The 22,574-nt window shown below is 41.6% G+C and overlaps 1 protein-coding gene across 2 annotated transcripts in view; it reads left to right on the top strand.

Moving 5' to 3' along the window:
• The window catches only part of LOC101687333 (cationic amino acid transporter 3-like), a 55,100-nt gene that overhangs the window by 13,213 nt on the left and 19,313 nt on the right, over window positions 1–22,574 (top strand). Inside the window, exon 2 of one of the 2 annotated variants that reach the window (XM_045073193.1) lies at window positions 12,146–14,490. The exons of the other annotated variant lie outside the window; for it this stretch is intronic. Within the exon in view, the coding sequence (XP_044929128.1) occupies window positions 12,333–14,201 (1,869 nt within the window). The 5' untranslated portion in view covers window positions 12,146–12,332 and the 3' untranslated portion in view covers window positions 14,202–14,490. Of the gene's footprint in view, window positions 1–12,145; window positions 14,491–22,574 lie in introns of those variants that run through there. 2 annotated transcript variants of the gene reach the window in all.

Raw genomic sequence — 22,574 nt, forward strand, 5'->3', positions numbered from 1 at the left:
TCCCAATCTCTGGCTTGGTGCCAAAAGTTCAGGATCCCAATCCTCCATGAGCCCCCAGAGAAAAGCAGTCAGTCACTCCTCTCTCCCTGGTCTCTGGCTGCACTCCATACTCGCCCAGCCTGTGACTGAGCATTTCTATCTCAGTCACAGGACCATGTTTCAAGTCTCCAAACCCTGTAGACTTATTTTGGGTCTCACACTACTCCCAGGGAAGCAAGGTGGGTCTTGCCAGCCCTGTTGCTTTTTGGTCCCCTGTAAGGAGCAATTGGACGGCTCTGCTACAGTTTGAGGTTTATGTGAACCCCAAGCTGAGATCCCACTCTTTGAAGATGACTTCCTTGCTCCAACACCTGGGATCTCTGCTGCACTCAGACACTCCTGGTCTTCCTGTGACCCCAGGGATCCTGGGTCCATACTGTTCCAGCAAGGGTTCCCTTGCTTAGCAACCTGAGAGATGTTGTTCCCCAGAGCAGATTTCTAAAATTTCTGATTTTGTGATCCTCTGCTCTGTCACTTGGTGGTAGCCAGCTCATGGAGGCTCCCTCCCCTCCATGGTGTGTCTTCCTATATATTGCCTTGGATTCACTTTTCCTTACCTCCTACCTTGCAGAAAGTGATCACTTTTCTATTTGTAGAGTTGCAGCTATTCTTTTCTTAGATCTCCAGTTGAGTTCCAGGGGTTCAGAGTGATTTGATAGTTATCTAGCTGAATTCCTGGGACCAGATGAAATTAAGTTCTCTTATCCCTCTACCATCTTGGACTCTCCTCTTTGATCAATAAATCTTAATAATGCTCTAGGTGCTATGTGCTCAGTACTGGTCACAGACATTGGTCACAATGGGGAACACTAATGCCCATTTTTGGTCCAGGAGGATGTCTTTTATTTGGCATCTGGAGACCTATAATCTTATATTTCAACTAAAAACCAAGCAAAGGGAAATGGTCTCCAGTTTTGGGCGGGAATTACAATTAGCTATAAAATTCTATCTGGGGACTATTGTAATAGGTACAGGGATGCTTTAAAATCTTCCTTGGCATCTAAAAGGATGGTCTGAAGACATTGTGGTCCCATATTTGGTTTAGACCTTAGCAGGATATGGTTTAGATGGAGCTTTCAGATTTCATGAACCCGGTACATCTAGTTCTGACCGATCACTATGTATGTGGGAAGAAAGGAAAGACACTGACTGATGGTGGCCTGGTCACAAAGAGAACTGGCTCAAATTCTCCTTTATTAGCCATGTCCTGGAGTCTTGACTCTTTGTGGAGATAGGGTACTGCAGGAGAAAGAACATGGCCTTTGATGTAACAAAGAACCAATGTCAAATTCCAGCTCTTCTTTTTACTGGCTGTAGGAACTTCGAACTTTTGTCTAACTTCTGAATTTGTAAAGTAGAATAATAATACTTATGTCATTGGGTTGTTATGGAGGTTAAGTGAAATATTTGTGCATTACTTGGAGCTCATAAATTCTGGTTCTCAGGGCACCTGGGTGGCTCAGTGGGTTAAACCTCTGCCTTTGGCTCGGGTCATGATCTCAGGGTTCTGGGATCAAGCCCCACTTCGGGCTCTCTGCTCAGCAGGGAGCCTGCTTCCTCCTCTCTCTCTGCCTGCCTGTCTGCCTACTTGTGATCTCTGTCAAATAAATAAATAAAATCTTTGAAAAAAAGTAAATTCTGGTTCTTTCAGCCCTCTATCCATGGAGGCCTCAATGTTGCACATATTCCTGGTACCCCTATTTGCCAGATACAATTTTTCTCTGCCTCCAGCCTCTGCACATGTTCCCCAGTGCCTCCAGAGTCCAAGTCCTGGACCCTGGTGTATTAGTTTGTGTTGTCTAACAAATTACAATAATATTATAGAGTTTTTATATATTTTAATTTTTTAGAAGAGTTTATTTAAGAGAAGGAGAGAGAGAGAGAGCGTGTGCAAGAATCTAATTAGGGGCAGGGAGAGAGGGAACCCAACACAGGTCTGGGTCCCAGGAACCTGAGATGATGACCTGAGCCAAAAGCAGACCCTTAACTAAGTGATCCACCCAGGTGCCCCAAGGATAGAAATTTTATAACTATACTAAGATGAGCCATGGTTGTAATTTCTTTCCAGGAATGTTTGCTTGCTGACAAATTTGGTTGTAAGTCAAAGACAAGGGAGTCCTATCTTCTCACCCACTCTTCTGATCTAATGTTCCTGATTTGGAGCTAAATCATTCTGGGTGGGATTTAGTTCCAACCAAACATAATGGCATGCTTTTTTATAAAGGACACTTAGGGAAGAAGAAACCATAACCTTTACTACTGGGATATTGTTGTTTTCTTATTACTTTTTCATTTTGACAAATATCAAACCTACAGAAAGTTGCAAGAAGAGTAGCATTAACACCCCTTTATCTTTCAATGAGGTTGAGCAGTTATTAATATTTTGGTACATTTTCTTGCTTTTTCCAGTGTGTGTATGTGTGTGAAATATGGTCCATATGCAAAGTTTACTAATTATTCTTCTGATCAAGGTGCACCTATTCTCCCTGATCCCTGATGCAGGGTACTGCATTGCATCTCATTGCCATGTCTCTTTATTCTCCTTTACTCTGCAGCAGTTCCTCAGCCTGCCATTCCTGACAATGACAGTTTTGAACATACAGGTCAGGGTTTTTTTTAGAGATCACAAGTAGGCAGAGAGGCAGGCAGAGAGAGAGGAGGAAGCAGGCTCCCTGCTAGGCAGAGAGTGATGCAGGGCTCAATCCCAGGACCCTGGAATCATGACCTGAGCAGAAGGCAGAGGCTTTAACCCTCTGAGCCACCCAGGCGCCCCCAGGTCAGTTGTTTTATAGAAAGTCAACTTTCTGTGGATAACTGTTTTATAGGCTGATCATTTTTTAAACCTCAAGTTTTTATTTAGATTCTAGTTAGTTAAGACATATGGTAAAATTGAGTTCAGGTGTAGAGTTTAATGATTCATCCCTTGCATCTGACACCCACTGCTTATCCTAAGTGCCCTCCTTAAACCCATCATCCATTTAGCCCATTCCCCCACCCACCTTCCTCCAGCAACCCTCAGTTTGTTTTCTGTCATTAAGAGTCTTGTATGGTTTGCCCCTCTCTCTCTATTTCCATCTTATTTTATTTTTCTTTCCCTCCCCCTATGTACATCTGTATTGTTTGTTAAATCCTACATATGAGTGAAATCATATGGTCTATTTCTTTCTGTGACTGACTTATTTCTCTTAGGATGGTAAGCTCTAGATCCATCCACATCATTGAAAATGGCAAGATTCCTGCTTTTTGATGTAGGAGTAATAGTCCATTGTATATACACACACACACACACACACACACACCTCCATCTTCTTTATGCATTCATCAGTTGATGAATATATACATGAGTGAATGATGATTATGAAAGAATGATGTAATTCATTCTATGAATCAATGATGTGATTATGATATATGAATGAATGATGTGCAGAGGATGGAGGAAGGAAAAATCGTATGTGGCAATGAAAGAATGATAAATATGTAGATATATAGATATATAGAATAAAGAAGATGAATATATATATATATATATCAGTTGATGGAAATCTGGCTATTGTTAATAATGTTGGTATAAACATCAGGTGTGCATTCCCTTTTGAATCAGTATTTTTGTATCCTTTGGGTAAATACTTAGTAATACAATTGCAGGATCAAAGGGTAGTTCTCATTTATTTATTTATTTTTTTTTTAGGAGCCTCCATATTGTTCTTCAGAGTGGCTGCACCAGTTTGCTTTCCTACCAAGTATAAGAGGGTTCCCCTTTCTCCACGTCCTCACCAACACCTGTTCTTTTCTGTTGTTAATTTTAGGTATATTGGTAGGTCTGAGGTGGTATGTCATCATGGTTTTGATTTGTATTTCTTTGAGGATGAGGGATACTGAGCATCTTTTCATGCATCTGTTATCCCTTCTGATGTCTTCTTTGGAAAAAATGTCTGTTCATGTCTTCTGCCCAATTCTTAATTGGATTATTTATTTCTGGGGTGTTCAGTTTGAGAAGTTCTTTATAGGTTTTGGGTACCAACCCTTTATATGACATGTCCTTTGCAAATATCTTCTACCATTCTGTAGGTTTTCTTTAATTTTGTTGATTGTTTCTTTTGCTGTGCAAAAGCTCTTTATCCTGATGAACCCCAAGTAATTCATTTTTGTTTTTTTCCCTTTGCTTTTGGAGATGTGTCTGTAAGATTTTGCTATGCCTGAAGTCAAAGAGTTTACTACCTGTGTTCTTCTCTAGGACTTTTTTTGGTGGTTTTCTGTCTCTCATTTAGGTCCTTCACCCATTCTGAATTTATTTTTTGTGTGTGGAGGAAGAAAGTGGTCTGGTTTCACTCTTCTGCATGTTCCTGTCCAGTATCCCTAAAGCAATTTGTTGAAGAGACTGTCTTTTTTCCATTGGATCTTCTTTCCTGCTTTGTTGAAGATTAGTTGATGATAAAGTTGTGGGTCCGTTTCTGGGTTTTCTATTCCGTCCCACTGATCTAGGTGTCTGTTTCTGCACCAGTACCATACTCTCTTGGTGACTATGGCTTTACAATATAGTTTGAAGTCCAGAATTGTGATGCCTCCAGCTTTGCTTTTTTGTTTTCAAGACTACTTTGACTCTTTGGGGTCTTTTCTGGTTCCCTACAAATTTTACGATTCTTTGTTCTAGCTCTGTGAAAAATGCTTTTGATAGGGATTGCCTCAAGTGTGTAGATGGCTTTGGGTAGTATAGACATTTTAACAATGTTCTTCCAATCCATGAGAATGGACTATTTTTCCTTTTCTTTCTATCCTCTTCAATTTCTTTCATAAGTGTTTTATGGTTTTCAGAGTACTGGTGTTCAAAAACTGTAAGATACCTAGGAATAAACCTAGACTCATCGATTTTTATCATTAGATTCAGGTTACACATTTTGGGCAGGAATATTACATTAGAACATTGTCAAATAGAATTAGTACCATGTAGGCAGGGAACACATCTTTTTCCTCTCTGTTGTATACATAGCATCAAGCACTAAGATTGGCATTTAGAAAGTGCTTAATATTTATTGAAAGAATGAATGATGAATGACATTAGACTTTCACTGCTACTTGGGTCTATAATTTTTTACTTGAGGAAAGGAGAATGAGCAGCCTTTCCTATATTACACTCCCATTTTTATAATACCTGTTTGAAGCTTGAAGGTAACCCAAGACATCTATAGAGAGCCCACAGAAAAGGGAAATAAGATGGGGAATATGATGTGAAGCAAACTGTGGAGTCTCTTTACCCTGGGGGTGTGTTGTGATCATACTATGTTGAGAGTGGAGGGTGAAAAAGGTGGTCCTCAATTGGAAAGAAACAGCACACAGAAATCAGGAGTCCATAGCCTATCATCTTAGCATATCTAACTAAGAAATTAGTTATTTTGGTTTCTAGATTTTATTATTCTTCCCTCCCCTAACCCACATTTGAACCCTAAGTATGCCACAGTGAAAATTGACTTTGTCTGTCTTCCTTTCCCAATTGGGACAGCCCATGATTCTGTCCTTCTCTACCCTCCATCTCCCACCACCTCCCTCCACACACATAAGCATATATTTTCTAACATTCATATTTAGTGCTTGGGCAGCCATTCACTCCAGAGTATTTGTTGTTGAGCAACTGTATACACTCCTTGAACTTCTATTTGGATGTAGAAACTTTCATCTCTGTTGCCCAGGGGAAGTGAGTTTATGTGAGGTATTTTTTTGCTTCACAGAAAAGTATTTTCAGGCTTCCCTTTGAGGATCTGTTTCTGTCTAGCTCTGAATATTTCAGACATTTCTGACAGTCCTTCCTGAGGCATCTGGGGCTTGGATCTGGAATCATTTATTTAATTCTGCACTTGTGAGTGCCTGATTCACATGGTTTTCTGTCCCCTTTCTGAGAGTCTACCTATTCATGCCTTTGCAGTCCTTAATTTCACCAAATTCCAGGAAAAAAGCACTGTTTATCTCCATGTCAGCTCTTGATTATCCACAATACTAGTGGACATAACCTAAAGTAGTGGATAATACTAAAATGACTTTTGTTTGATTTTCAAGTGATGGAGTCCTGCCCAGAGATAATCCAGACAGTGAAAGGCTTCAGTGAAAGCAATTTGTCATGTTACTGTCCCATGGCTGGCTATATGGCATTTCTTCTTTGGCATCTAGGGAGGGAAGCAGATATAAGCACAGGTTTGTTCAGTCGTCATTGTGTGGTCAGAAGCACCAGACATCTACTAAGAGTTCTGTGTAACTTGTTTCCAAGCCTTCTTTTCAAACTCTGGAGGAGGGCTTTCCTTAGATCCCAATACTTAGTTCAAGGAATATGAAAATTGTTATACAGCATGTGCAACTCTCAGTTTTTCTAGGATTTCCATCATACCCAAAGTAACAGCCAAAGTCCTCACAGTGATTCTCAGACCCTCTGTGAAGGATCTGGGTTCTTGCTTTCTCTCTGACTTCACACCCTACTGCTTTCGCATCACTCACTGTGTCCTGGCCCCACAGGACTCCTTGTTATTTCTCAAAAACAGCCAAGGGCCTTGTCATTCTCATTACAATGGCTGTTATTAAGAAAAGAGAGGATAATGAGTGTTGGTGAGGAGGTGGAGAAAATGGGACACTTGTACTTTGCAGGTTGGAATGTAAAATGGGGCAGCCACTGTAGAAAATCAGTAAGGCGACTTCTCAAAAAATTACATATACAATTACCATGTGATCTGGCAATCCTACCTCTGGGTATATATCTCAAGGAATTGAAGGCAGAGCCTCAAAAAGATATATGTATACCATATTCATAACAGCATTATTCCTAACAGCCAATAGTTAAAATAACTAGCCTACCCATCAGAGGATAAACAGATAACCTGGATGTGAGATACACACACAGTGGAATATTATTCAGTCTTTAAGAGGAAGGATATTTTGACATCAGCTACAATATGAGTGAACCTTAAAGACTTTATGCCAAGTGAAATAACCCTGTCACAAAAGGATGATATTGTATGATTCCACTCACATGAGATACTTTGATTGGTCAAATTCATAGGGACTCAAAGTAGAATGGTGGTTGACAGGGGCTGTAGAAAGGAATGAATAGGGAACTACTGCTTAATGGATACAGAGTTTTCGCTGAGGAAGATGAACAAGTTCTGGAGATGGATGGTGGAGAGGGTTGCACAATAATGTGAAGAGGAGTGTGTCTTGGACCACCCATTTTAGTTTAGAGTCACAACACCCACTGTGAGCACATCCTAAAATTTGGTTGCTTTCCTTTTCTCTATGCATGCCATATCTGTACATGGTGTTTGAGGACAATGTTTCTCTGTGTTGTTATAGGCTGGACTTGTAGTAGGTTCTCTCAGGATTCCCAGTTATGGGTGTGCTTTCTCTTCTATATATTTGGTTGTTCATTTGTTTGTGCTGTCTGCATCTGTTGGATCAAAACAAACGTGATTACTTAATTCCCAGATGTTTTGTTCTTTGGGTTGCTTCTCTGCTATCTTAATATTTTTTTCTGTAGGCCTACTTTTCCTCATCTTCAGTAAAAAGTGGGAAGAGCACAAGGAACACCCTGCACAATACAATTGAGGGAAACAGCTTTATCAAGTATTACCAGTCTCTGACCCTGCAATTCAGATTATCCTCCTCTGGGATTCCTGCTTTGGATACATGGATGGTTTTCAGAAGTATATATGACTTTTTTTTTTTTTTTTTGAAGTGACCAACCTCAGTGAAGTCTGTGATTGAACAAATCTTGAGAACCACTGTTGTGGTCTTTGTTGAGTGGGAGGTGGGATGGTTCCCAAAGAGAAAAACATGGGAGAAGCATCCTTAGTGCCAACTACCAGGAGCCTCGAAAGACAGCTGAAGGGGGTGACTGAGAAGAATTAGGAAAAGGGAAAGTGGTTCAGAGGGAACTAGTAGGAGGGGTGTCCCATCTTTCTTGTTCTCCACCCTCTTTCTAGAAGGTATTCCTTCTTTGTATTCTCCATATCCTGGTGATTACAGAATTCCACTTCTCTTTTCAGTTTAAATCAACTGAATGTCTGCCATTTACCAGGCTCTGTACCAGGTGCTCTAATGATGTTATCTCCTGCAATCCTGTGTTGAACCTGCAGTGCACAGAGTGGAGTGAGTCACTCCTTCAGTCATGGCATGTTCACTTCATTGCTTCCTGTCAGGCCATCTTTCTTTCTTTCTTTTTTTAAAAATTTTAATTTTATTTTTTATTATATCCAATTAGTCCCCTTTCAATGCATTTTATTATCCTGTTTCATCCTTACCTCTTCTCATTTCCTGTCCTCACTGGAGGTGCTTGCTTTAGTGTATTTAAGAAATGCTCTTCTAGTCCATGTTCTATATTTGTTTTAGGTACATTCTCCATTCAACCACTACAGTGTCCAATTATGTGTGCATTTTAATTTTTATTTTTTTAATTTAATTTTATTTTTTCAGTGTTCCAAGATTGTTTATGCACCACACCCAGTGCTCCATGCAATATGTGCTCTCCTTTATACCAACCACCAGGTTCACCTATCCTCCACCCCCCTCCCCTCCAAAACTCGCAGTTTGTTTCTCAGAGTCCACAGTCTCTCATGGTTTGTCTCCCCCTCCAATTTCCCCCAATTTTCTTTTCCTTTCCTTCTCCTAATGTCCTCTGTGCTATTCCTTACACAAGTAAGTGAAACCACGTGATAATTGATTCTCTCTGCTTGACTTATTTCACGCAGCATAATCTCCTCCAGTCCCATCCATGCTGATCCAAAAATTGGGTATTCATCCTTTCTGATGGAGGCATAATATTCCATTGTATATATAGACCATATCTTCTTTATCCATTTATCTGTTGAAGGGCATCTTGGCTCTTTCCACAGTTTGGCTGTTGTGGACATTGCTGCCCATGAATCCTGGGGTGAATATGGCCCTTCTTTTCACTACATCTGTATCTTTGGGGGAAACATCAGCAGTGCGGTTGCAGGATAATAGGGTAGCTCTATTTTTAATTTCTTCTGGAATCTCCACACTGCACCAACTTGCATTCCCAGCAACAGTGTAAGAGGGTTTCCCTTTCTCCATATCCTCTCCAACACTTATTTACTGTCTTGTTAATTTTGGCCCTTCTGACTGGTGTAAGGTGGTATCTCAATGTGGTTTTGATTTGAATCTCCCTGATGACTAATGATGGTTAGCGTTTTTTCATGTGTTTGTTGGCCATTTGCATGTCTTCTTTGGAGAAGTGTCTGCTCGTGACTTCTGCCCATTTTTTGACGAGATTATCTGGTTTTTGAGTGTTGAGTTTGAGGAGTTCCTTATAGATCTTGGATATCAGCCCTTTGTAGTGTCATTTATGAATATCTTAATTATGCTAAGATTGTGCGTTAGGGGGTCCCTGGGTGGCTCAGTGGGTTAAAGCCTCTGCTTTCATCTCAGGTCATGATCCTAGGATCCTGGGATGAGCCCCACATCGGGCTCTCTGCTTAGCAGGGAGCCTGCTTCCTCCTCTCTTTCTCTCTGCCTGCCTTTCTGCGTACTTGTGACCTCTGTCTGTCAAATAAATAAATAAAATCTTAAAAAAAAAAAAAGATTGTGCTTCAGGATGGTGCCCCAGTGACACTCCCACCAGCAGTGTGTTAGTTTTTATCTTCTTATGGAATTCTCATGTTGATCCAGTGAGGGAAGTCAAGTAAGGATCCTAGTGGATGAGAAGATGGAGGCTTAGAATTTAAGCAAATTACCCAAGTTCCTGTCATCACAAGGAAGGGCCAGGTCTCACATACAGCATTTCTGACCAATGTTTATTGTTCTTATCTCTATAGTATCTAGCACTAACTGTTCCAAATGAGGCATCTGTAGACAAAGATGTTATTATTGTTATTGTCTTGAGTCTTGCATTTCTAGATGCCTGGTCTAACTCAGTAAGCCTAGGAACCACCATGTGTTAGCACCAGCATGAATGAGGGTATCTAATTAGAATCATAGCATGTCAGTGTGAATCATATGGGATAAAATTGTTTGTTTGCATTGTCTCATGAAGGCTAGGAGTTTTAGTGGATGATTTTGAGTGTGCATATTTATAAAGACTAATTTATTTTCAGTGTTTTGGTTACTCGACCATTTTCAATATTAAGTACAAGGTAGATTTGTACTCAACCCACATTGTTTGTTAGGCACTGAGCTACATACTTACAGACATCATTTCACTTACTTCTCACAACTGCCCTGTGAGGGATTTACTTTTACTCCCATTTGACTGTTGTGGAAACTGGAGCTCAGTGAGGAAAACTAATTTTCCCAGAGTCACTGGGTGTGAGATTGAGGTATGATTTGAACCTGTATAGTCTACCTGCAGAACCTTACTCCTTACTAATCAACTGTGCTGCCTTTCTGTGAAGGAAGGTTTTAGAATCTCTTCCCCTTGAACTTGAGGACAATTCTTGTCAGTGGATGGTTTAGAGCATCATGGGAAGTGCAGGGCTTGTGGACAAGAAACTCCAGAAGAAGAGAATCTAACATTTGAAAGTGTCCCCAGATATATACATTATGTGTCCCTTTGTTCCCCAAGGTGAGAACTTCTGATTTAGGATATCCTACCTGGATTATTGGGCCTGAGCATGATGCCTTCAAAAAGTAGGGATTCTCTGACTAGGTGTGGGTGGTTGGTTGCCCATAACTCTAGGCAGTCTGATATTTTTAAACAAGTATCCTCAAAGGCAAATGATTCTTTATCACCTGTGTGACTCAGACCTGCCATGAATGGTGTGCAGTCAAGGTTTTATCATAGTTAGTTTTCCCTTCACACTATCCATTTTTCTTCCCTTGGTAATACCATGTATATCTCTACCTGAGATATAGGTATAGGTATATCTCTACCTGAGCCTGAATTATAAAGATTGCTACAAATTATGTACCTCAATGTCTACTAGATCATAATTCTGGATTATGGCTTCTTTCAGTTTTCTTTTCTCAGCATGGTCATTTGTCCAACAAATATTCATTGAGTACCTACTTCACAGTCTGATGGAGGAGACCAGCAGCTAACCTGGAATTCTGACACATTAGGATCAATGGCACATGGGGGAAACCCAGTGCTAGGAGAGCACATTGGAAGGGCACCATAAGCATCAGGGAAGGCTTCCTGAGGAAGCCATTGCTGATCTGTGAACTGAAAGAGAAGTGGGGATAGCTACATGAAGGGGCCAAAAAGGCAGTAGAATCAAGGGAACAGTATGATTGTCAAATTCTACAGCTGGAGCAGGAACTGGGCATGGGATGGGGCTGGAGGAACAAGCACAGGTCATATTATGAACAAAGGAAGAATATGAAGGAAGGACAGTGTGGAACCATGGATGGTATGAAGCTTGATTGTGGGTTCAGGACACCTCAACTAGTGTAGAAAGATTCCATAAATTAAGAATTGACACTCGTTATCTATCACCTGTGCTTGTTGGTAAACCATAGCATTGGAACATCGGAACTGGTGAGTAGTGAATAAGGAGTCTAGAAGGATTTGTAGACAGAAGGTCTGGCCCATAACCCAGGGGTTCTTTTTCATCACCTGTAAAGTAGACTTTCCAATTTTAATTTGATGTTTCTGCCTTTAAAAACTTCTGAGAACATTTCTTAAAACTCTCTTAAAACTGAAGCCTGAGTAGGGAGAAGAATGGGGCCTGCCTGAGTTTGTTTTCTCTCTTCTCCACTTTTCATTTCCTGGGCATTGCTGTGAATTGTTCATCCAGAGCCTTGCTCCCCTTGTGGAGGGAGCCATTTGAAGAAAAGAAGTGAGGGAGGGGTAAGAGGGAATCACACAAACTACTTCACAAATAGCTCACTCCAACTGTCGTCTGAATGTTTTCTTAATGAAGGAATTCAGTGTGTGGGTTGGGACACCTCAAATTGTGTAGAAAGATTCCATATGTTAAGAATTGACACTCATTATCTATCTCCTGTTCTTTTTGGTCAATCATATAACAAGCACACAATCCTGTGTGTGATTCCCTCTTACCCCTAGTGTCAGTTTCTATGATTTTTGGGATGCGACAAGTTACACGTGACCTTTGATTTTCAGTTGTTTGGTTGAAGACCATTGTTCAGTAAAAATGTATTGTTTTCATAGGCATTCTGGAAGGATAGCATGTACCCAAAGAAATAGGAAGCAGCGGCTTTGAAACCTGAGCAATGGACCTCGGCAACCCCAATCCAACTTGGCTTAACTCAGCCTCACTGATCCAGATCCAACACTCTTGGCTCCAGGGCCCTGCTACAGCTCCCTAATCCTTAGAATCTTCTTCAGTTCCTCTAGAATGCTGCGTCAGGCACTTCGCAGGTTTGGTCAAAAGCTGGTAAGCAGACGTCCACTGGAGAAAGAAGTATATGAGTTTGAATTTGGCAAAAAGCTAAGGACTCTGGATTTAGTGGCCCTGGGTGTGGGCAACACAGTGGGTGTTGGTATATACTTCCTGGCTAATGAGGTGGCCAGGAATCAAGCAGGACCATCCATTGTGATCTGCTTTTTGGTGGCAGGTCTAACATCACTGTTGGCTGGGCTGTGCTATGCGGAGTTTAGTGCCCGGGTTCCCCATTCTGGCTCTGCATATCTCTACAGCTACATCACTTTAGGTGAACTCTGGGCTTTCATCTCTGGCTGGAATATCATCCTCTCCCTTGTTGTTGATGTATTCATTGTGGTCCAGGCCTGGATCTTAACTTTTGACATCTTCAATGGGAACCACATCTCTGAGACCCAGCAAGAGATCATCTCACAGTATGTTCCCCAAGTCACTGCAGAAAATCTACGCTACTTTTTTGTCATCTTTCTGGTTTTGGTCTTGGAACTGCAATCTACGAGTTGGAGTGGGTTTGTCATAGTTTTCAGACTGTTCACATTGGTGAAGGTTTTGGTTCTCAGCTTTTTCATCATCTCTGGATTCATGAAGGGGGACTTGCACAACTGGAAACTCACAGAAGAGGACTACATACAGGCTGGACTCAACGGCACCTCTAGCTTGGGCCCTCTGGGCTCTGGAGGATTTGTCCCTTTTGGCTTTGAGGGCATTCTCCGTGGATCAGCTACCTGTTTCTATGCATTTATAGGTTTTGGCATTATTGTTACCAGAGTCAGAAAATCATACAATCCCCAGCGTTCCATCCCCATGGGCATTGTGATTTCACAGCTCATCTGCTTTTTGCTATATTTTGGTGTCTCTGTGGCACTTACACTCATGGTTCCTTACTACCAGCTTCGACCTGGGAGCACCTTGCCTGAGGCATTTCTTCATATTGGCTGGGTCCCTGCCTATTATGTTCTAGCTTTTGCAATTTTCTGTAGTATTCTTGTCAACACCTATTGGGGCTTTATGTTCCGTATACATCGGAGGATACGCATGATGGCAGAGGACAACATCTTGTTCCCTTTTCTTGCCAGGATCCATACTAACACATATGCCCGTATCATATCCACTGTGACCTTTGGCAGTATTGCAACAATCATGGTATTCTTCTTTGGACTCACTGATCTTCTGCACTTCACATCATTTGAGGCCTTGATATCTTATTCGCTGGTAGCTCTTTGTGTTCTCATCATCAGGTATCAGCCTGAGAGGAGGGAGGAGGAAAATCAACCAGAAGTGCAGGAAGAGAATGGGCAAATTGAAACAAAATTACAGGAAGAGAATGAGGAAAACGAAACAGAGGTGCAACAGGAGAATGGGGGAAATGAAATACAGGTGCAGGGGAAAACTGCACATGCAATAGAGAAGCTGACTCTCAGGAGACTATTTTTTTCCAGGCAGCCCACCCCCCCACTCCACTCTCTGGCCAGATTGTCTATGTTTTGCTCCTCACTGCTTGTTCTGCTGCTGATTCTCCTCTGCCTGGTGCTGGCCCACTGGCCAAGTCTGCTTTCTGGAGACCCAGTGCCGGTTACCATGGTTGTGCTGCTCCTGGTGCTCATCACTGGGATCACTGGGGTCATCTGGAGACAGCCACAGAGCTCCACTCGCCTTCAATTTAAGGTCCCTGCTGTGCCTCTCCTCCCACTCTTGAGCATCTTTGTGAATGTTTGCCTTATGATGCAGATGTCAGCTGTCACCTGGGCCTGGTTTGGTGTCTGGATGCTGATTGGGTTTGCTCTCTACTTTGGCTATGGGATCCAGCAAAGCCTGGTTACTTGATCCCACTTAAAGGCCCAAACTGTAGGCTCAACAGTGAACTCAGAAGTACCAGTACATTGGCTTGACATCATCACCGGTGAATGCAGACTGGCTCCCCTACACAATAATGGGGAGTACTCTTGAGCACATGGAAAGCTAGGGCTCCTATGAGATACTGGTGGGGGAATACTAATAGAGCTTTGTATTTATGATATAGTAAAGGATGTGTCTTTGCTCTTCCCCCCTCCTTTTTTCTTACTTTCTACTTTAAAAAATATTTTATTTATTGATTTGATAGAGAGAGAGACAGATATAGAGGGAACATAAGCAGGGGACATGGCAGGCAGAGGGAGAAGCAGGCTTCCCACAGAGCAGAGAGCCTAATGCAGGGATCAAGCCCATGACCTGGGATCATGACCTGAACTGAAGGCAGATGCTTAACTAACTGAGCCACCCCCCTACTTTGCCTTTGTGTCCATAGTTGCTCACTGGCTTTTACAAAAGTAGTATTAAAAGAAACTTGAAACACATGTTTTCATTTTCCTTGGTTAAATATCCATAGGGAAGGAGGTGGCTAGCTGGCTTAGTCAGTAGAGTATGCCTCTTGCTCTGAGGCTGGTGAGTTTGAGCTCCTCATTGGCTGTAGAGATCACTTAAGAAAATATTCAGTAGCAGAATTACTGGATCATAAGGTAGTGCTGTGTTAAATTTTTTGAGGACTCTCCACACTGTTTCCCACAATGCCTGCTCCAATTGACTTTGCCACCAACAGTGCATGAGGATTTCCTTTTCTCCATATCTTTGGCAACACTTGTTATTCTTGTCTTTTTGATTTTAGCCATCCTGACAGGTATAAAGACAAATCTGGTTGCACTGTTAAAAAAGAGTTTAATAGGTTTAATTTTTTAATGTTCAGTTAGCTAACATAGGGTACATTTCTATTTCCCTGATGATTAGTAATACCAAGCGTCTTTTCATGTGTCTGTTGGCCATCTGTATATCTTCTTCAGAAAAGTATCTATTCAGGTTCCCTGCTCATTTTTTAATCGGATTTTTTGTTTTTTGGTATTGAGTTGTGTATATTCTTTACATATTTTGAGTATTAACCCCTTACTGTAAATCATTTGCAAATATCTTCTCCTATTCAGTAGGTTGCCTTTTTTTGTTATTGATGGTTTCCTTTTCTGTGCAAAAGCATTTTTGTTTCATGAGTTTGAAAATACATATGCACCCCATGTTTATTGCAGCATTATTTCCAATAGCCAGGATATGGAAGCCACCCAAAGTTGCATTAATAGATGAATGGATAAAGAAGATGTGGTCTATATGTATATCCAATGGACTATTACTCAGCCATAAAGAAGAATGGAATCTTTCCATTTGTAACAACATGGATGGACTGGATGGATATAATGCTTATTGAAATATGTCAGTCTGAGAAAAGCAAATGCCGTATATTTTCATTCTTATGTAGAATTAAAGACATAAGAAAATTAAGATGAAAAAGGAAAAAGGACAAACAGCAATACCAAAATACAAACAAACAAATAAACCAAAACCACAACAACCTAGTTCCCTAAATAAAGGGAACAAACTCATGGTTGCCAAAAGGGAGATGGGTTGGGGAATGAGTGATTTAAATAAAGGGAATTAAGAGTACACTAATCTTGATGAGTCCTGAGAAATGTGTGGAATTGTTGAACCATTGTATTGTGCACCTGTGAGTAATAATACCTGCCCTTAAGATGCTTAAATTGGAATCAAGGGGTAAAGCATAGCTGTCACACAAAGTAGAATGTTGTCATAGGTAATATACAAATAGAGTGTCTTGGGAATTCAGAGTGGAGGATGATCAGTGTGGCTGGCACAGAAGTGAGAGTTGATGGTAAAATCAGAGAACACTTTATAGAGGAATGGCTATTGAGTTGGGATTTGCCACATCTGGGTGGCAGGGAGAGATTGTAGGCAGTGAGAACACCAGGATGAAAAGCACAGGAAAATGAAGCTGTTTTCAGAGCGCACTGATCAGGCTGTGTAGCTGGAGTCTTGGCTGTGTGAGGGGACAACAGAGCATGCAAAAGTGGATTGGAAACCAGAGCTTTCCCCTGAGCACAGAGCACTTAGGGTATGAGGCCACTGTCATGCTGAAAATGGAATGCAGAAAAAGAATGTTGATACTTCTTTTAGCAACTTCTGCATTCTTGGACTTTAAAGTTTCTCTACTGTTGTCTGCTTTAGTTGACCTGCTCAGAAAGTACACAGCTGAGAGCCACGTGTCCTGGGTTCTCGTCCTGTTTCCACCACTAAGTAGCAACGTGACCTTGAACAAGGTGCTCAGTTTTTTTCTAGGCTCTGCTTCTTTATGTGTAACGGGAGAGGTCACAGCTGGATATTTCTCATGTTCCCTTTCCTTAAAAAATTCTAGGATTTTCTCTGGTTCTTCTGTCCTGTTATTCTCTTAACTAGGTCTCCATACTGCATATGATCCAAACCAGCATCCTGCCTACTTTTCACTACAACCCATTGTTGGAGCTGTAGAGGTTCAATAAATAACATCCGATCTCCCTCTCCTGTGTTTGGAACTTATTGATAATCATGACATCAGTGACATAGCTGATTAAACCATCAGCTGTAGATGTGCAGCTTACTTGGCTTGCTAATGTGTCATCACTGCCTTTGACAGTCTTCTCATCACAAGAAGTGCTGAGTATTCCTGGTCTACCACCACAGGAAAGAGTCTGTTTTATTAATTCTCCTGTATGAGCATGCTGGATTGCGTGTGTCCAGTGGGCAGGTTCATTGTGGACAAAAAAAGAAAACCAACAAAATATTGGAAGAAGCTAACCAGGTATGCTCAGTGTTAGGTCTTCAGTTCATTAAGCATTCATTAATCATCATTAATTAATCATATCAAGGTCCCAGTGAGAGAGAGCCCTGTGGAGAGTGGACAGGAATAGTACTCTGCTCAGAGGTGCTCAAACCTCAGGGGATGCCATGACACCCAGAGGGCTTGTGGAGACAGATTGCTGGGCACCGTCCCCAGTGTTTGGAAATCAGGAGGTCTGGGTGGGGCCCAGAACTTGAACTTCTAACAAGTTCCCAGGTGATGCTGATACTGCTGGTCCAGGGACCACCCATCGAAACCCAGAGCTCCAGCTAAAACTCTTCACGTGTAAAGCTGAAGTGAGGGAAACAAAGGCACCCTTTGTACACTCACCTTCATTTAATGAAGATTTAGATTAAAATACCATTGTTAATACTGTCATAGTGGGGAAATCATAATGAATCATTTCATAATTATATGTATAGCAAATTCATACCATGTGCACTTAAATATCTTACAATTTTTTTATGTCAATTTTCCCGCAATAATTCTGAAATTTAAATAGCATACCACAGTTAATTGTGTCTTTCTTTTCCCTCTTTTTGTTTTTTTTTTTTTTTTTTGCTCCTGATTATAGACCCTAGGCAAGTAGTGTATCTTGTTCACTCCCAGAGCCTCCAGCCAGGGGCCAGGCATCTAATGAGCATTTAATAAACTCATGTTAAATTGAATTGAGACTTACGTATTTCCTTGGTTCAGAAAATTCTGCTTTCCTTCAGGCTAACAGTGTGCTCTACCTTTAAAACTCTCTTCTGGAAGATGTCCTCAACAGACAGCATTTCTCTTTTATTCAGAAAGTTGCCTGTATCCAGCATCTAAAACTTTGCCCAGGCATTTCTAGTTTTGCCATTGGGTGGCTACGCTTGAATGCTGATGCCTGTCCTGTCTGTTCCATCCCTGTGGGAATAGATTCTACATTTTCTCTTGATCCAATAGTAAGAACAGTGTTGTTCATTTAAAGCGCAACAGAGAAACTACATCTCTGGGGCAGGAGAATGCATGACATGACCCGCCCTGGCCCTGCTCCATCTCTTGCCATAGAATGTGGGGAGGGGATGGAAGGAGTGAAATTGATAGAAGGCCCAACCAGCTCTACCTAATTCCAGGGAATCCCTAAAGATAGACTGGCTCCAGTGAGGGCACAAGAGGCATCCTTCTCGACGCAGTCAGTTTTATGTTTTGGTATAGGAGGGCCAGCGCTTTTCTACTGTAATTATACATGAGCCTAACCCGGGAAGGAGACAGGGAAGATACTTTTTTACTTGCTGGATTTCTTATCTTCCCAAAGGATGCAGGTGGCTCCAGGGAAGCCTGCCAGAGGCAAGATTCCCCATATACTTACCCATTCATTTAGATTCCTTTTTGAGGGACTGGTACAAAAATCTTCTGAAAGCACCTACAATTCTTTGGGGAGAGAGAATTTATACCCCTACATGGGGAGGAAAATAGGCTGAAATCGGAGGATTCATAACTGGATTGAAATTGAGGCATTGTTATTCTGGAAGAGAAGGTATGAGTTGAAACTGAGAAAGAGGTATTTGTCAAGTACACTTCCTGGAGAAGGTTGTCTATGGAGGAATTTGGGAAATAAAAGACAGGTGTGCTGGAAAAGAAATGGGACAGTAATTCTAGGCACATGAAACTTTAAGAGTTGTGAAAGAATGAGACTCTTATGAAGCATGTGTTTATACATTTGAAGGGAATTTAAGAGTCCAGTTTGTATTATGTGTTGCATATTGTGCCACAGAATGACATTCTTGAATCAGGAAGTGATAAGGTAGGATTCTCATTGTCACTAGAAGATAGAGAGAAGGGTGTGGACAGATATACTCTTCCTGGGAGACAATTGTAGCACCTGCTGCAGTCATCTATAGCGTGCTCTTCAAAGTGTGGTCCATGGACCAGCAGCTAGGATGTCCCCTGGGAACTTCTTAGAAATGCAGACTCCTAGGCCCCCATGCAACATGCTGAATCAGAATCTGCATTTTTAACAGGCTCCAAGTGACTTGTAAGGTCTTTTAGGTTTGAGAAATGCCTACAGGTGTCTGGCCTCAGATGGGCACTATGGAAGGTGTGAGAACTTTGGAACTGGGAACACAAGAGTAGAGGCCAACGCTGGGGAGTTGAATTTGGGGAAGAGGGAGAAGTGTGGGGTTTGACTGTCTGCCTGTCTCCAGGACTCCCATACCAGTCACTATGGCAGGGTTTAGCACTCTGCCCACTGTGGGTAAAAAGCCTGTGGTGCCCTCAATCATGTCTGCTTGGTTCTCAGGTCTCCTCTGGGGCAAACATTGTGTGGGTGGTGACTGCTGCCAATTCTACTTCCCCTCCTTCATATGATGGCCTGAAAGAGCCTAGGGAGATCATATTAGTCATGCTCTGACTCAGAGTTGTACGGTCCCTTAATCAAATGAGTGATAACCTGATGATACTGATTGAGGAGGCTGTGGAGGTTGGGGGATAAAAAAATGAATTCTTAACTATCTGTCCCAGAAATTAAGCAACTTTCATCTTTCAAAAGATTTCAGGAAAGACAAGATATCTACGTAAGGGGCTATACCATACTAGAGACAAAATTATTCTTTTTAAGGGATCATTGATGATTTTTAATTGGTTAATAACAAAGTATATAGATCAGTAATTCCAGACACCTGGATTGATGGGGAGTAGAACAATGTTACCAGGTGGGCATTGGAGAATTTTCTTTTCTTTTTTTAATTTGTTTTTTTGAAAGAAAGAAAACAAAGAAGTTGGGGGAGGAGGGTCAGAGAGAGGGAGAAGCAGACCTCCCACTGAGCATGGAGCCTGATATTGGTCTCAGTCCCAGGATCCCATACCGTGACCCGAAACAACCCCAGTTGACTTAGCCACCCAGGTGCCTCCACTGTTGAATTTTCATAGCCTTTCAAGGGTTTGTGTAACTCATCCACAATAAGAAGAGGTCAGTATCAATAATAATAAACAATAAATAAATAAATAAATAGAAAATAAATAAATAAATAATAAATAATAATAAACAGAAGCCAGTATTAAAGGAAAATAGATGGAGATTGAACATAAGGAAGAATTTTCTGAGATCAGAGGGTGATGGGGGACATGGGAGGGCTCAGGCTCTGTGGCCTTGTGCATGGCTGTCTCACTTGGTTGTGGAATGCCTCTGATGGGCTCCTGCCCAGAAACAGGGAACTAGACACAATGAATCTCATAATCTTTGTTATCCCACAAATTATCCAGTCAACTTCTTAAATGAGAGAATGGGATGGATGTGTAGAGTATGTAGGTGGTGAAGCATGGGGGTGATGAATGACAGAAGAAAAAACACAGTCTTCTTAGAGCACTGAAATCTGCCACCAGTTCTCCTAACACTCCTAAAGAATATATTGAACATTAGGACTCAAACAGACTTTGAGGGTTACCGGTCCTTCCTCTCTCCCTGTATTCATCTTGTGTCATAGGAGATTGTAAAAGCTCCTAAGGGTAAGGAACATCTCTCTCATGCATTACTTCTTCTATGTCCACAGCCCCAGAGTGATGATGATGATTATATAGCTACAATTTGCTGAGTACTCCAAGCACTTTATGTAATCACCTATTTTATACAATGTTGAATGACATGAATAGTGTTGTGCTCATTCTACAAAAGCTGAAACTAAGGCTCAGAGAGGTTCAGTCATTTGTGCAAAGTGAATAGTAGTGAAGCTTGGATTTGTACAAAATTTGAGCAAAGTCTTGTACCTGCAACCCCTGAGCTATATATACTCTGCATGGAGTCTCAGTGAGGGCCTGCTCAGTGAGGGCCTGCTGATCGCTGAAACTTGATGGCATAGAGGTAACTGAAAGACAGTGGATAATTTCCAATAATGAATAATGAGAAAACATTTTCTATGTGTTTTGTGGCATGTAGTCAGAGACATATTTGGTGACACACGCAGCTCATACTCAGATAATCTCTCCTGGGCCCCACCCTGTACAGGAGCCTGGAAAGGGGACAATGCTGGGTACATATCATCATAAATTTCCTCATTGAAAGTCATGTGTGTGCCAACTATGTGGACATTTTTGTTTGAAATTTGAGTAGAAATATGCATCAAGGAGTGGGGTATGTTTCTCTTCGTATGTCTATAGACATGAGCATATTTTTAGACTTAGTGGGTATCATGAGTGTGTGTGTGTGTGTGTGTGTGTGTAGATGTGTGTATGTGTGTGTGTGTGTGCAGGTACACAAACCCTGAAGGTTTCAACCAGCACTAAGGAACCAGGAGCCTTCCTACCCTGGCCATGCTTGGTGTGTTTCTCCCAAACCCTGATATTTATTTTCCATCACCTCTCAAGGAAACCCTAATAAGTTTCCTTCTGAGAAGTTCATGGCTAAAATGCTGGGCTGCTATGGAGCCCTAACCATTTGCTACAATTAGAAGAGGTTCATAGAGAAAGAGCAACAGCAGCCGCAATGAAACCGCTCCTGTGTTTTACCCTTTAACTTCATACACAGCTGCAGTTACAGGCACACCCCCCACATGAACACCTCCTCTCCCCTACAACTTCCTCAGGGAAAGTCCTGGGAGAAGCCACTGTATTTACCTCTTCCCTTCCAAGTGGGACTCTCTCTTGGAGCCACACCAGGAAGAGGACAATTAAAAATTGTACTCATTAAGGAATAGAGTGGAGATTCTGAGAAACTGGTCATTTGTGGAGCTAATTTCATAAAATGCAGTGAGCTCTGACAGAAACAATGACAGTAAGAGGAGTTGAATGTCTCTGTTTCCTTCTTGAGAAACCTGAAGCAAAGCTCCTAGAAGCAGGAGGCAGGACCTGCACGTGGTTTGAAGGCAGACACAGCCCAGGAAGCCCCTCCTCCACCTGCCCCCACCAGTGCTTGGCAGATTGTTTTGTGAGCGATTTTTATGACAAACTTTACTTTACATCCTACACTCTTGTCCAGAGAAGGAGGAAATATAGATATTTATGGACATCTTGTGTCAGAAGATCTAGGAAAATTGACTATGAAGATGGAAGGAGGAGGGGTGTCTCCTTTTCCCTGGGTATGCAAATTACTTAAGTTAATTTGTGTAGCATGTGCTTTTCTGTGCTTTGTGCTCTTCTCAGGAATGAGATTAAGAAATCCTTTCATTCTTGCTAAAGAACTCAGTTGGGAGAAGAGGAGATGAAAGTTATATAGATGGAGACATAATGGGTACCCTTTCTATTCTACTTTATTGCCACTTCAGTAAGATTAGGTGCAAGAGAAGTGAGGAGATATGGACCCTAAGCTGGGACCCAGGTCCTGCCTCCTGTCTTCTGTATTCAAAGCCTCCAGATCCTGTAGTTTTATCTTAAGTTTCACGGATCCTTGCATTTTACTCTCTCATGATGAACAGAAATTTAATATCAAACGATGCCCAAAGTGAAGAAATCCTTCTCAGTAGCAATGCCTTTCCCTGGAATTCTGTCTTCCCAATCTCTGACTACTGAAATCATCAATCATCAATCAGTCTTCAAGGTCCACTATA

Source organism: Mustela putorius, unplaced genomic scaffold (genome assembly GCF_011764305.1).
Source record: "Mustela putorius furo isolate JIRA1106 unplaced genomic scaffold, ASM1176430v1.1 tig00537227_pilon_pilon_pilon, whole genome shotgun sequence".
NCBI classification, from domain to species: domain Eukaryota; kingdom Metazoa; phylum Chordata; class Mammalia; order Carnivora; family Mustelidae; genus Mustela; species Mustela putorius.